We start from the raw sequence: 13997 nt of genomic DNA, 5'->3' as shown, positions 1-13997 counted from the left end.
TTTAAAACCCAGAGCGCAACCAGCATGATGCAGAACCCCTGAAGGTGGCTAAGATGTGTCAAGTTATATAAATGCACATGCTTCAATTTGCTCTTGGCTTGAAGCTTTTCCTAACAAGACTTGAGAACATCAGCTCATTAAAGACAAAAAAAAAATGCAGGTGTATAAAACATTTTTAAAAATAACACTAGTAACAATAAAGTTAAGGCCCCGGAGCAGAGATGGTTTTACTGGTGGAGAGCCACTCCCCAGCTTCTGGGGGAGACAAATGTGTTTTTGGGTATTCCCTGGGGATGACTAAGCAGCCCCAAACCCTTCCAATCTCTCAAAGCTCAGTGTTAACAGTGAAAGGGAGGAGGGGAATTTGGATCTGCTTATTTCCTAGGAAGAGCCAGGCACCTACTTTCACACACATCCTCTCTTTTCTTGCTGTCTTGCTGCCAGGGAAACATCGATGCCCCACTGGACAGAGGGAGAAACTGAAGCTAGAACACGGCTAAAAATCTGCTCCAGGCCAGATAGTTGGTAACAAGTAAAAAGTGAGATTCTAAGCCAGTTGAGAGACCCCCCCCCACCCCGCCCCGGGCATGATGGTTGGGATGGACACTGGACCCAGAATGCTTGGGATATGTCATTATCTGCTATTTAATGGACACTGTGCAACCCCAGGCAAGTTACTTGACCTCTCTGTGCATGAGTTTCCTCCTGGCAGGGAGGGTGGGAAATAGCGGGGTGGGGTGGGTATTACCTATCTCTATAGTTGTGGTGAGGATGAAATGAATCAACGCATGTAAAATATTTAGAACACTGCTCAGCATTGCAAGTATTGAAAAACTGCTATTTACAACTTACGCACTTTCCACCTCCCCAACCCGAATCTCCGCCGAATCCTAGGGCCTGACCTCTTCACCGCACCGAGTACTTCTTAATGAAATGAAGCAACTGGGGTGCTCCGGGTGGCTCAGTCGGTTGAGCATCTGCCTTCAGCTCAGGTCATGATCCTGCGGTCCTGGGATCGAGTCCCTGGTCAGGCTCCCTGCTCAGCGGGGAACCTGCTTCTCCCTAATTCCCCTCTGTCCCTCACCCCTCTCCTGCTCTATCTCTCTGGGTCTCTTGCTCTCTAAGTCTCAAATAAAAAAATACAATCTTAATATAAATAAATAAATAAAATGAGGTCACTGGGGTCCAAGTCCAGGCTCTGGAAACAGCGGACTGTGAGCACCGAGCTCCTGAGATCCTCCCTTCCCTGGCCTGCCTCCCCTGCCCGCTGCGGTTCTCAGTGTCCCTGCTTAAAGCCGCCACCACCCAGGGCAAGCTGAGTGACAGAGCACACTGTCCCTTTTATGAAAATCCACCAAGCGGGTGTGAAATGAAGATAACCACCCCCTGCCCCTGCTCAGAGGCGGAAGATTCTTAATTATCTGAAAGCCAGTTAAACAGCAGGACTGGGATGGTCTGGGGATGCAGGAGAGCAGGGCTGGCTCGGGCTGCGGAGTCATGGGAAGCTGTTGGTGTGACTCAGTGCCCGGAGTTAAAGGTGAGAAAATGAGTGTGATGTTGGAGACAGCCTCCGTAGGACAGGCTAGGGAGTGGCACGGACGTGGGGCAGCAGCGGATGGACGGGAGCTGGGTGGCATAGAGATCAAGGAGCCCACAAAGTAGGCTTCAAGCTCTATGGCCTGGACATTTGGCACCTATTACAGAGGCATTTTTGTGATACTGAGGGCTTTCACTGACTCATTCAGATGAAGCTCGTAAAATCATCAAACTTCATGAGGGAGATCTCCAGCTGCCGCTTAGCTGCCTATAAACCAGAGTACAAGCTAAGGGACACAGAGAAGGTGACAACACCATGCCCACCGGGGTCATTCATAGCCCTTCCCTGAACCTGACCTTGGGCACCTTCACCAAGGCATAGGGAAGGCTGCCCTGATTCATCCTTCCATTAGTAGGCACTTTCCATAGATGATGTGATAACATGTGTTCAGGGCTCATTGAAAGTTGACTGCTGAGCTCCCTGAGAACCCTCGTAGAGCACTACTATGACTTCCTGGCAGGTTGACTTGCATACCTGGCCGCCCAAGTGAGAGCTCATCATTTTAGGTTCCAAATAAATCACTTGTCTCCAGGGCAAGAGTATGGAGAAGTCCTGACTCAGTCCTGTTTACTGAGCCTGAGCCGCCCTCAGTAAAATCCTTTCCATTTCTACCACACTTAATTCAAGATGGCGGAACAAGACAAAACCCAATGTGGGATGGGGAGATTGTGGGATTGCAGGCATCCAACCGGGAGTTTGTCTTTGCATTCCAGAAGTGCTGGGCAAAGACAGGGGGAATGAAGAGTACACAGCAGTTTTTCTATACTCTGTCCTGAGCCCAAGGTCACACACCTAGGATGTGGGAGAGCCAGGATGATCCCTGAGTTCACTTCTCATCAATTCATTCTAGTTCCCTGGGGATTGGGTAAATCTCCTTCTTCTATTTCCTCACCATCCTGGCAAGAGGAGAGGTTGAACCAGCAAGGTTCAAAGAACATAGCAAAGAACATAGAAATCCAGGAAAGAAAAATGCTAAACTTTGGGAGTGTTAGGAGCAGCAGCCGTTGGACCCATTCTCTAATGAGTCAATATAGCAGGAGACAGTAAGAGTGAGAAGACACCCGCAACCATGAAATGTGGTCGGACTCACATAGTCTCCACAAGAGCTGATGGGTATGAACCTGATTACTTTAGAGCAGGTGTGACAAAACCAATCTGGTCTTGGTTATTACAGCTACAATCATTGGGTCTGTCTCAGTCAACAGCTGTCACATTCCTGTCACTCAGCGCTTCTCCACCTGAGCCTGCAAATGCTTAGTATGGTCTGAAATTCTATTTCCCCTCTTACCCTGTGCCCAGAGCCCTGGTGTGTGTGTGTGTGTGTGTGTGTGTGTGTGTGTGTGTGTGGTGTGTGTGAAGGGAAGTTGCTCAGTAAGGACGGAATGTGAAAGAATAATTTACTGCATGTTCAACAAATAATAATTGGCCTAATAAGTGCCCAATTCAAAATGCTGGAAAGATAGAACAGTGAGAAAGATGAATAAGATTCCTACCCTCGTGGTGTATACTCTTTAAAGAATTTTCTTCCTTCATTCCCTCCCTCCCTTCTTCCTTCCCTCATTCACTCACTGAATCAATACTCTGGACTCCCTGCATCCTAGCTTGGCTTTTTATTAGTTAATGCAACCATGGACAAAATTTTTAACCTCCAATTTTCTCTTCTCTAAAAGGGATGCAAGAACAGGGCCCCTATAGCTGTGTGAGGGCCTGGCTCTGAGAAATAGCCAGGGTACTACTGAATTCAAGAATGGCCACCCATGGACTGCTAGCCTGAGAGGCCAAGGATGATGGAAGAGGCGTTTGTTTGGGTCTGAGTGGGCAATGATCTCTATCCTGTCCATCCGGGGTCCACTGTGTACCTCTGAGATTGACAAGGTAGATGCACCACCAGGTACAATACCAGGCTGGGTAGAGGGATGGGGGAGCTGTCAATATCACCCACTATTGTTTGCAGGCTCCTAGCAAGTCTCCCCACTCCAGGGGGCCTGGAAGTTGGCCCCTCCCCTGGAGAATGTCACTGAGCCTCTCTTATATCCTGACTACACTGACATCTTTCTGTATCCTTTGAATAATTTGATTTATTCAAGTATCTACTGATGTATTGACAGTCCCCTGGAGAGCATAGCTGCTTTCAAGTATCTATGGTCGGCATTTGTCCCTAAGTGAGCATGATGGAACAATTTATCGAGGTTGCAGGTCAAGAGTTTAGTGCAGCACTTGGCTCAGAGCTGGAGCTTAAATGCCAGGTATTTTTGTCACTGTGCCCTCACTGTGTGCCAGGCATGTGCCAGAGGCTGGGGCTAATGAGTGTGTGCACACTCGATGCAAAGGTCAGTAAATGCAAAGTGACAGCCATTGTTCCTCTAGCAACAAAAGCAATCTTTGCTCCCTCTTGACCATTGCAGGCTGAAGGGAGCTCTTCACTACTTTACAGCAGAACCTGTATGTTCTCTGTCTTCTTTCTTTTATTTTTATTTATTTATTTATTTTTTAGATAGCACACACGGGGGGGGGCTGAGGAGAAGACAGAAAATTGTTTTTTTTAAGATTTTATTTATTTATTTGAGAGAAAGAGAGAGAGCAGGAGCAGGGGGAGGGGCAGAGAGAGAGGCGGAGACTCTCAAGCAGGCTCCACACTGAGCACAGAGCCTAACACGGGGCTTGATCTTGCGACCCTGAGATCATGACCCGAGCTGAAATCAAGAGTAGGACACCCAACTGACTGAGCCATCCAGGCGCCCCAACTAAAGGTTCTAAGTTAAGTAATAGAAGAGTAGTCAGAAAACTATCCACCAGAATTAATAAAAGCCATTACTATTAACACAGGTCATTTTTATGAATTGGGATTAAAGATAGAATGGAGGAACAAAGACTTGATTTGCATGCACAAAGTATGTACAGGCACACCTGATTTTACTGTGCTTCACTTTATTATGCTTCACAGATACTGCACTTTTTATTTTTTATTTATTTTTATTTATTTTTTGATATTGCACTTTTGAAAAATGATTTTATTTATTTACTCATGAGACACACACAGAGAGGCAGAGACATAGGTAGAGGGAGAAGCAGGCTCCCTGCAGGGGAACCTGACACGGGATTCGATCCCTGGACCTGAGCTGAAGGCATACGCTCAAGCACTGAGCCACCGAATATTGCATTGTTTTTACAGATTGAAGGTTCAAGGCTCCAGTGGGGGAAGTTGGTGCAGATGTGGTGGGAATAGCAAGGGAATTGGAATTAGAAGTGGATCTTGGAGATGAAACTAAATTGCTACCACCTCTTGATAGAACTTTAACAGATAGGACCTGCTTCTCATGGACGAGCAAAGAAAGTGGTCTCTTGAGATGGAAACTACTCCTGGTGAAGATGCCGTGCAGACTGTTGAAATGACAACAAAGGATCGAGACTATGACATAAACTTAGTGGATAAAGCAGCAGCGATGTGGTTTGGAGGATTGACTCCAGTTTGGAAGGATGTTCTACTCTGGGTGAAATGAGATCATGGGAGCATCACATACTACAGAGAAACCGTTCATGAACAATCCATACATGTGACAGATTTCATTGTTTTTTCATCTTAAGAAGCTGCCACAGCCACCCCCACCTTCGGCACCCACCAGCCTGATCAGTCCGCACCAGTCAACATCGAGGCAAGACCCTCCACCAGCCAAAGGATTATGATTTGCTGAATGCCGAGATGACAGCTAGCAGTTTGCATTTTTTTAGCAAAAAAATCTTGTTTTAATTAAGGTATGTGCGTTGTTGTTTTTTTTTTTTTAAAGACAACACTATTGCTCATTTAGTAGGCAATAGTACAGTGTAAACATAACTTTTATATGCACTGGGAAGCTAAAAAATTAATCTTGCTCAGTTTATAGCAAGTTTTGCTTTACTGCAGTGGTCTGGAACTGAACCCACAATAGGTCTAAGGCACACCTGTATTATTTATAGACTGTGATCATCCCAAACCCTCTTGTTGCCAGGGAACCCTCAACTATTCCAGACTCTCTGGCTTTTCCCTTTGCCCTGAGTCCATCCACAAGGAGGAGCTGCATGGAGACTGCAGCATTCTCCAATCCCATGCTTGATCCTTGCTGTTTGTCTACTCGTTTAACGCAGGGGGACCATAGCCATTACTTGAATTCAGGAGTTGCCGCTCTGAGGGCGAGCCCTGGGAATCTGTATCAAGTCCAGTGGTCTCTTGTGCACATCAGACAAAGACACAGAACTTCTTGCCACTCATCTGTACTTGGATCACCCACAGGCACCTCAAAGTCCTCTCCTGTCCTAGTTATCTCCGTGGTTGGAATCACCTTTTTTTTAAAATTTCTTTTTATTGGAGTTTAATTTGCCAACATATAGCATAACACCCAGTGCTCATCCCATCAAGTGCCCCCCTCAGTGCCCGTCACCCAGTCACCCCAACCCCCCTCCCACCTCCCTTTGCACCACCCCGGAATCACCTGACTTACTAGAACAGTTGGTCATACTTCTCCTTCACAATCGATCCTTCCTCAAGTCCTTTTGATAAACCAAAACCGAAACCAAAAGCAAAACCCATGAAGAGGAAAGAATTGTTTCTCGACACTCACGTATGGAGGGATTTAGCTTATTCCCAGGTTAGAGGGAAGATGTTTCTCATTCATAGAGTGGGGTGCTTTAGAGCTTTCTTCTAAGGGACCGTGCCTGTGAAGCATTTAGCACAGGGTCTGGCCTACATAGAGAACCGAATAAATGGCAGCACTTAAATCCAGTGGGCCACCTCATGGGGTGAGAGAAGGCCACACAAGGAGAATACGGGTTTTGAAAGCAAGAAGATCAGGATCTGAAGCCTAATTGTTCTATTTATTAGCTGGGAGGCCCTGGGCAGGGTAACTTCCCTGAGCCTCAGTCTTTCTCATCTGCAAAATGGAATAATCCCATAATGGGCCTAAGTGAAATCAGTAAAAGGGTACATGCACTTTCCAGGGCACGCCCAGAAGGTGTGATGTTGCTGCTTCTTCCAGTGGAGGTTGGGTCAAATCATGTGACTCTGAGGTTGCCAGTGACCCAAGGGGAGAGGTATTATCATTTTCCCCCATTTCCCAAATCAGGGAAATGAAGTGCTGAGAGAACCTGCCCCAAACTCTCCCAGCTATTTTGGATCTCAGAACTATCTGAACCCAGAGGGCATGCACCTACCAACACGGGCAGAGGTATCACCTCTGGGTCCCCATCTCTACCACCACCAACCCTCCCCCACCACTGCCCACCCTCTCTTGTCCCTTTTCTCTTCTCAGAAGGAAACATAGAAAGAGCTTGGACTCTTTTGGTCTTTGAGTCAGCCTGGCTTGAGTTCAATCCCAACTTCAAGATCTTGTTTAAAATGGAAGACTCCATGGGGGCACCTGGGGGGTGCAGTCAATTGAGCATCCAACTCTTGGTTTCAGCCCAGGTGACGATCTCGCAGTTGTGAGATCGAGCCCCAGGTCAAGGTCTGTGCTCAGCGCCGAGCCTGCTTAAGACTCTCTCTCCTTCTCCCTCTGCTCCTCCCCACTGTGCTCACTCTCTCTCAAATAAATCTTTGCTAAATAAATAAATAATAGAACAGGAGATTCTGATACCCACCCCTCTAGGCAGTAGTGAGAACCAAACAAGATTTTTTTTTTCAACGTACGCAATGCCTTTATCCCAGCGCCTGGCCCACAGTCACGAATAGTAAATGCTAGGTTGTCTGGGCGCCCTCCCCTCCCCGTCCCTTCCTTTCCTCGGCCATGTCCCTAAGGCACTCACATAAACCTGAGCTCAGACTCCCGTCGGACCAACACTTCTCGGAGGCGCTGAATTTTCGCCATCTCCAGCTCGATCTCCTCAGGCATCATGGTTGTCTCTGCCATGGAGATGATGTCCAGCTGATCTGTGCAGGAGACATGACACGTAGGCGTCAAGACCCCAAGGCCACCCCAGTTTTTCAAGAACTCCCTTAGGACAGTCCTTGGGCTGGTTCCAGGGGGCTGCCCTGCCCCAGTGCCCATGGCACCCCGAGAGGGCACACGGATGGCACCCTGAGATGCATGCATGTATTTATGAGCCAGCCCTTTGGAAACCTGGAAAACCCCATTTTCCATGGGAATCTTGTTCTGGTGGCAAGGAGGAGGCTCAGGTGGGCTCACCAAACCCGTGCAAGGTTATACACATGGCTCTGACAGTCCCTGCCAGGTCCCCAGCTCCTGAGCTTCTGCTCCCCCCGACCGCAGCCCTTTGTCCTTGTCCCAGCCTCAAGACCAAGGCCAACTTTATGCAGAAAATCATTTTATAATCATTCTTTTACAGTCATACTATTAATTATTACCTTATTAGGAACACTAAGTAATGAAAGTAATACAAGTTCATTGTAGAAAATTCAGGTAATACAGGTTGGCAAAAAAAAGATCAAAGTAAAAAAGTCACCCATAACTCCACTGCCCGGAGAACCACTATCCACATTTTTTGGTGGACATTCTTTCCATCTCATGTTTATAGTTAGAATAAAAAATATGGCAATATATAAAAATCCATATATTAAAAAAACTCTATGTAGTGGCTCAGTCGGGTAAGCGTCTGCCTTCGGCTCAGGTCATGATCTTGGGGTCCTGGAATTGAGTTTTGTGTCGGGCTCCCTGCTCAGCGGGGAGCTTGCTTCTCTTTCTGCCCTTCCTGCTCGTGTTCTTGCTCTCACTCTCTTTCTCAAATACATAAATAAAATCTTTTAAAAATCTTATATGTATTACCATATATATGGAAAGACACTAAATATATATGCATATATCCTTCTATGTGTGCATGTGTATTCACTCACTTGAGTTAACATAAAAAATACCTGAGGGGCACCTGGGTGGCTCAGTGGTTGAGCGTCTGCCTTTGGCTCAGCTCGTGATCTCGGGGTCCTGGGATCGAGTCCTACATCTGGTTCCTCTCAGGGAGCCTGCTTCTCCCTCTACCTAGGTCTCTACCTCTCTCTGTGTGTGTCTCTCATGAATAAATAAATAAAATCTTAAAAAAAAATACCCGAGGCTGGGGCTTAGGCATCAGATATTTATTTTCTCACAGTGCTGGAGGCTAGAAATCCCAGGTCAAGGTCTGGCAGGGTCAGTTTCTAGTGAGAGCTCTCTTCCAGGCTTGTTAGATGGCCACCTTGTCTCGATGGGCTCACACAGCCTTTTCTTTGCACACAGGCAGAGAGCGCTCTGGTGTCTCTTCTTACAATGACACTAATCCTATCAGATCAGGGACCCATCCTGATGACTTAATTTAACCACAGTCAGTTCCTCAAAGGCCTTCTCTAAGAATTAGCCACCCTGGGGGTTAGGGCTTTAGTATATGAATTCAGGGGGACGTAAAGACTCAGTTCATGACAATATGCATGTATAATATATTTGTACATATACGTATTAGCACACATAGTGCCATTAACATTCTGGTGTACATTCTTCTAGTATATACATGGTAATTTATACGATTATATATATTATATATGTGGTGTGCATATTTGGGGTAATACATGTGGGGTTTTTATATGTTTTCTATGCATAAGATTATATATACACATGCATTTCCCTATAGCGAAGATATGAGATCACCTAAATGCCCATCAATGGATGAACAGATAAAAAAAGATGTGGTATATGTACGATGGAAGACAAGACAAGTATGATTATCACTTACACGTGGAATTTTAAAAAGTCAAATTTGTAGAAAACAGAGTACAATGATGGTTACCAGGGGATGGGGGGTGGTAAAATTGATGTCGTTCAAGAGTTGTTAAGGGTACAAACTCGCAAAAAGGAGTAAATACACATACCTTAAAAAAAAAACTGGAAAAATGTATACTAAACTGTTAGTAGTTAAAAATGTTCATACACACCCACACCAATGTATATCAATATTTCCACCAACATACAGGTCTGGTTTGGGTGATATAAAGTTAGGGTGGGTCTCACATTTTATTACCTGTTCTTTTCCCGTAATGTATCGTGAGCATTTTCGTACATCCTTGGGTGTTTTTCCCCAGCAGCAGTGGGAAAGGTTTGTGGTCTTCTATTTGTGGTTTTACCATGAATCACTCCACCAACCCCCAGACATTTAGATTGTTTCCCATTCTCCCCTCCATAAACAGCACCGTGACGAGCATTCTCAGAGCTCAGTCTTTGCATTGCCAGAGCAAAAGGCTGGGTTTTAAAGGCTGTGGGATCCTGAGATCTTTCACAGGGAGAGAAAAAGATACAGGGGAGGAGATAGCATTGCTTTGCTGAGGCCAACTCCACATATCCTACATCTATCTGCCCATTCCTTCTACACCCAGCACCTTGACTCTACCGCCTGGCATTTGTCTTTTTCCTTACCTCCAGGTCAATGGTTTGGAAAGCTGCTCTCTCTCTATCTGTCTCCCTCCTATGACCTGGACTCCTGACTCTGACCTGGATCCCTGATCCAGGGGACCCAGGGGCTGGGGCGTTGTGATTTGCAGACTTCCCTGAAGTCAACTCCTGCTTGCTTGGATCTCGCGTCATCACCTACTCGGAGAAGCCTGCCGGACTGCTCTGTCATCTGTGGGAAACTCCTGACCCAGGGTTCTCCACTCAATATCAGGTTGGGGCGAACTGCCATATTGGTCAATCACCCGCCCCCTAACACGTCTGTTCCGTAGGCCTCCCCTCCACCCACCAGAACTCCCTATTTGTGTTGAGGAATCAGGAGGAAGCTGATTCCTGTAGCTGACTCCCACCTTCCAACGAATGGTCTCCCTAATGCTCTCTGTGATAATTCACAATTTGTAAGAGATAAATGATGACAAAGGCAAGAAATGAGTCAGGGTGAAGAAACTGTGGCCCGGCAGCGGTAGGCTCGCTGGAGTCCTTGTCCCCACTCTGCTCAGCCCCTCAGAGCAGCATCTCCTCTTTATACTTTCCAAGAAGTCCCAGATTTCCCAGCACGGACAGTGCATGATGCTGAGCCAGGGAGAAGGACAGTGATCAATTGTCTAGATGGGTGGTGGGGAGGTGGGCAGATGGAGGAAATATCAAATCGGGGACACACTATCCCCTCCCGCAGCCCTCCGAGCATCGTGAATCCCGAAGACCATCCTGCTGTCAGACTGAGCTGGTGCCAAAATGGGGGTGAAAGGGGAGATGGAGGGGTTGGGGGTGGGAGGGTGAGCGTCAGAAAGAGAGGGGAGAGGGAGGGGGATCAGAGGAGCTGTCTCAGGACTGGGACTTGAGCAGAGAGACAGATGTCTAAGGAGGAATTTTAGGAACTGTCCATGTGACATGCTGAGTCATGATCTCAAGGCTCCCGGAATCAGATGTGGGGTCCTATGATCCCTGACGCCAGAATCAAGGTGGCTCCTGGGGCTGGAGTAATGAGGCCTGACTTGAGAGAGGAGGAAGGCAGGGATAGGATAAAAATATTGATATTAATTGAACGTTACTGTGTGTCAGCCTCCAACGAGGCTAGAGGTTGAGGCCAGATTGGAGGAGTGTGGACTCTGGGCACAGGGCAGTGCCGGATTGTAGTGACCAGGGATGGGGGTTGGGGGCGTTCTAGAGTCAGATGGCTGTGGTCTGAGTCCCAGCTCTGCCCGGCACTACCTGTGCGGCCTCAGAGAGTTAGCTAACATCTCGTGACTCAGTTTCCTCGTCTGTAATGTAAGGACACCCAGGGCAGTTGTGATGATGGAATTAACAGGCACATCAGCCTCCATGCCTTGTTCCGATGCCCTGTGTCATCACCACCAGCCCCCTCTGCCGCGCCAGCTCTTTTAATCCTCACCATAAACCAGTAGGATCAAGATGTTCTCTTGTTGAACAAGTAAGGAAACAAAGGCTTGAAGCTGGCTACGGAAGGAGCCAGGCCCTTGTCTGCCTCCTAAAGGCGGACACTTGTCCCCATCACCATCACCCTTTGTGCAAACAGATGTTTTACATCCAGCTCTCGCTGTCTATGCACATCATAAAGGCAAGGGCAGTGTCTTGGTTTCCCAGGGCTACAGGAACAGAGCAGCACAGACTCAGTGACTTAAAGCAACGGGACTTTATTTTGTTTGCATTTCTAGAGGCCAGAAGTTCCAAATCAAGGTGTCGGCAGGGCTGTGTTCACTCCAGAGGCTCTGGGGAGCGTCCCTCCTTGCCTCTTCCAGACCTTGGTGGCTCCTGGCAATCCCTGGTCTGTGGCAGCATTGCCCAACCTCTGCCTCTGTGTTCATGGGGCTGTCTTCCCTGCGGCTCTGTGTGTCCTTTTCTGTAAAAACCCTATTTTCAAAGGTCACATTCTGAGGTTCTGGATGGATGTGATTTTTTTTTTTTTTAGATTTTATTTATTTACTCATGAGAGACACAGAGAGAGAGGCAGAGACATAAGCAGAGGGAGAAGCAGGCTCCCTGTGGGGAGCTCAATGTGGGGACTCGATCCCAGGACCCCGGGATCATGCCCTGAGCTGAAGGCAGAGGCTCAACTTCTGAGCCACCCAGGTGCCCCGGTGGAGGTGAATTTGGGGAGCTCACTATTTAACCCACCACAGGGATGAATGGCCATGGGCTTGCAAGCTCCCTGCTGGCAGCGTCCCCTCTTGGAAAGCTTCAGTCGCTGCACTGGGTGCAGCCCTAACTGGAAGCAGCTGGGGTCCCAGGAAGCAGTCAGGGGGAGAGGCAGAGTTTAGAGATCTTTGGCCTTAAGCTGATCCCAGCTGCATGACCTTAAATGAGCCCTTCACCTCTTAGCTTCTCTTACTTCCTTTGCAAAATGGGGTTCAATAGCTACTATGCACTATGCTGTACTGAGGTTTTGTATGATCTCATTTTTTTTTTTAAAGATTTTATTTATTTATTCATGAGAGACAGAGAGAGAGAAAGAGAGAGAGAGAGGCAGAGACACAGAGGGAGAAGAAGGCTCCATGCAGGGAGCCTGATGTGGGACTTGATCCCAGGTCTCCAGGACCAGGCCCTGGGCTGAAGGTGGTGCTAAACTGCTGAGCCACCCGGGCTGCCCCGTATGATCTCATTTAATCTCTATTTTATACCTGAGGAATCAGAGGCTTAGAGAAGGAAGTGACTTGGCCAACATCACACAATCAGAATGTTGCAGAGACGGGATGCAAACCCGGGGCACAATCTCCGTCTCTCTCAGGCACGTTACATAGCCTCTGGGCAAGGGCTAAAGGCATTTGTGGATGGAAAAGCGTGTGGTTAACCACCCTGCAGGTATAAGTATCCTAATTTCTCACATCGTGGTTCAGATGGGCAACCTGATTGCCATCAGACAGATGTTGAAAATGGCCACATACCCTGGGGCAAAACACAGGACAAGGCCTCAATCACCTTCTATGGTTTGGCATTTTACCTCCGACCTCAAGGGAGGATGGAAGTGGTAGCACTGCCAGGCTCCAGGTACTAAGATGAGCATTTAGGGTTGACTTGGGGCAGAGAATGGGTTGAACCCTGTGTTGAAAAGTCTTGCAGGGGTGCTCTCCATCTCCTGGAGAAAGGAGCAAAGCCTAGGCCTCAAATCGGATGCGGCATAGTTAGAATCCCTTCTTGCGCTGAGTGCTCTGTGCCAGCTCTGTGCTAGGCTCACGATAGGCCTCATGTCAATTAATCTTCACAGCATCAGATCTGGCCCCTGCCTGATTGTGTAAATAAACGTTTATTGAAACACTGGCCAAAAAAAAAAAAAAAAAAAAAAGAAACACTGGCCATGCTCATCCATTTACATACTATGTGTGGCCACTTCCACGTTACAACAGCAGAACTTTGTAGTTGCAACAGCAACAGAGACCGCATGGTCCATAAAACCTCCAATACTTACTGTCTGGTCCTTTACAGAAAAAGTTTACCAACCCCTGCCCTAGAGAGTAGATGCTATAATCTCCCCAGTTTAAAGATAAAAAAAGAAAGAGAAGAAAGAAAGAAGAAAGAAAGAAAGAAAGAAAGAAAGAAAGAAAGAAAGAAAGAAAAAGAAAGAGAAAGAAAGAAGAAGAGTTACCCAGTAAAAATAAGAGCTACCATTTATTGAATATTTGTCATATGCTAGGATCAAATTACCTTATTTGAGTCTCAAAACAGCCCTATTTAGCACCCCCACTTCATAGACAAGCAAGATGAAGCTCAAGAAAGGAGCTGAAATTTAAAGTCAGATCTGTCCTACTCCAAAGCCCTTGTTGAAATAATCACACTCATTTCAGAACTACCTCCCAAGCTTCAGAAGTATCATCACCATCTTGACAAGAGAGAAAATGGAGCATATTCTATTGCTCTAGGTAAACGGGGAGGAGCAGGCATGGTGATTATCTGCGCAGCTTGTGAAAAAGGCAGGTTCTCTGATTCTACCCCAGGAGAGTAGGCTAAGACCGGGCTGGGGAGTCCTGTCCAGGGAACCTATGTAGAAA

At 47.1% G+C, this 13997-nt stretch overlaps 1 protein-coding gene across 3 annotated transcripts in view; it reads right to left on the bottom strand.

Moving 5' to 3' along the window:
* BMERB1 (bMERB domain containing 1) overlaps window positions 1-13997 on the bottom strand; it is a 130295-nt gene that overhangs the window by 59056 nt on the left and 57242 nt on the right. For all 3 annotated transcript variants that reach the window (XM_072835886.1, XM_072835887.1, XM_072835885.1), the window contains exon 2: window positions 7373-7496. In XM_072835886.1, the coding sequence (XP_072691987.1) occupies window positions 7373-7496 (124 nt within the window). The remainder of the gene's footprint in view (window positions 1-7372; window positions 7497-13997) is intronic.

Source organism: Canis lupus, chromosome 8 (assembly GCF_048164855.1).
Source record: "Canis lupus baileyi chromosome 8, mCanLup2.hap1, whole genome shotgun sequence".
Classification (NCBI taxonomy): domain Eukaryota; kingdom Metazoa; phylum Chordata; class Mammalia; order Carnivora; family Canidae; genus Canis; species Canis lupus.
This window is presented reverse-complemented; position numbering and strand designations above follow the sequence as displayed.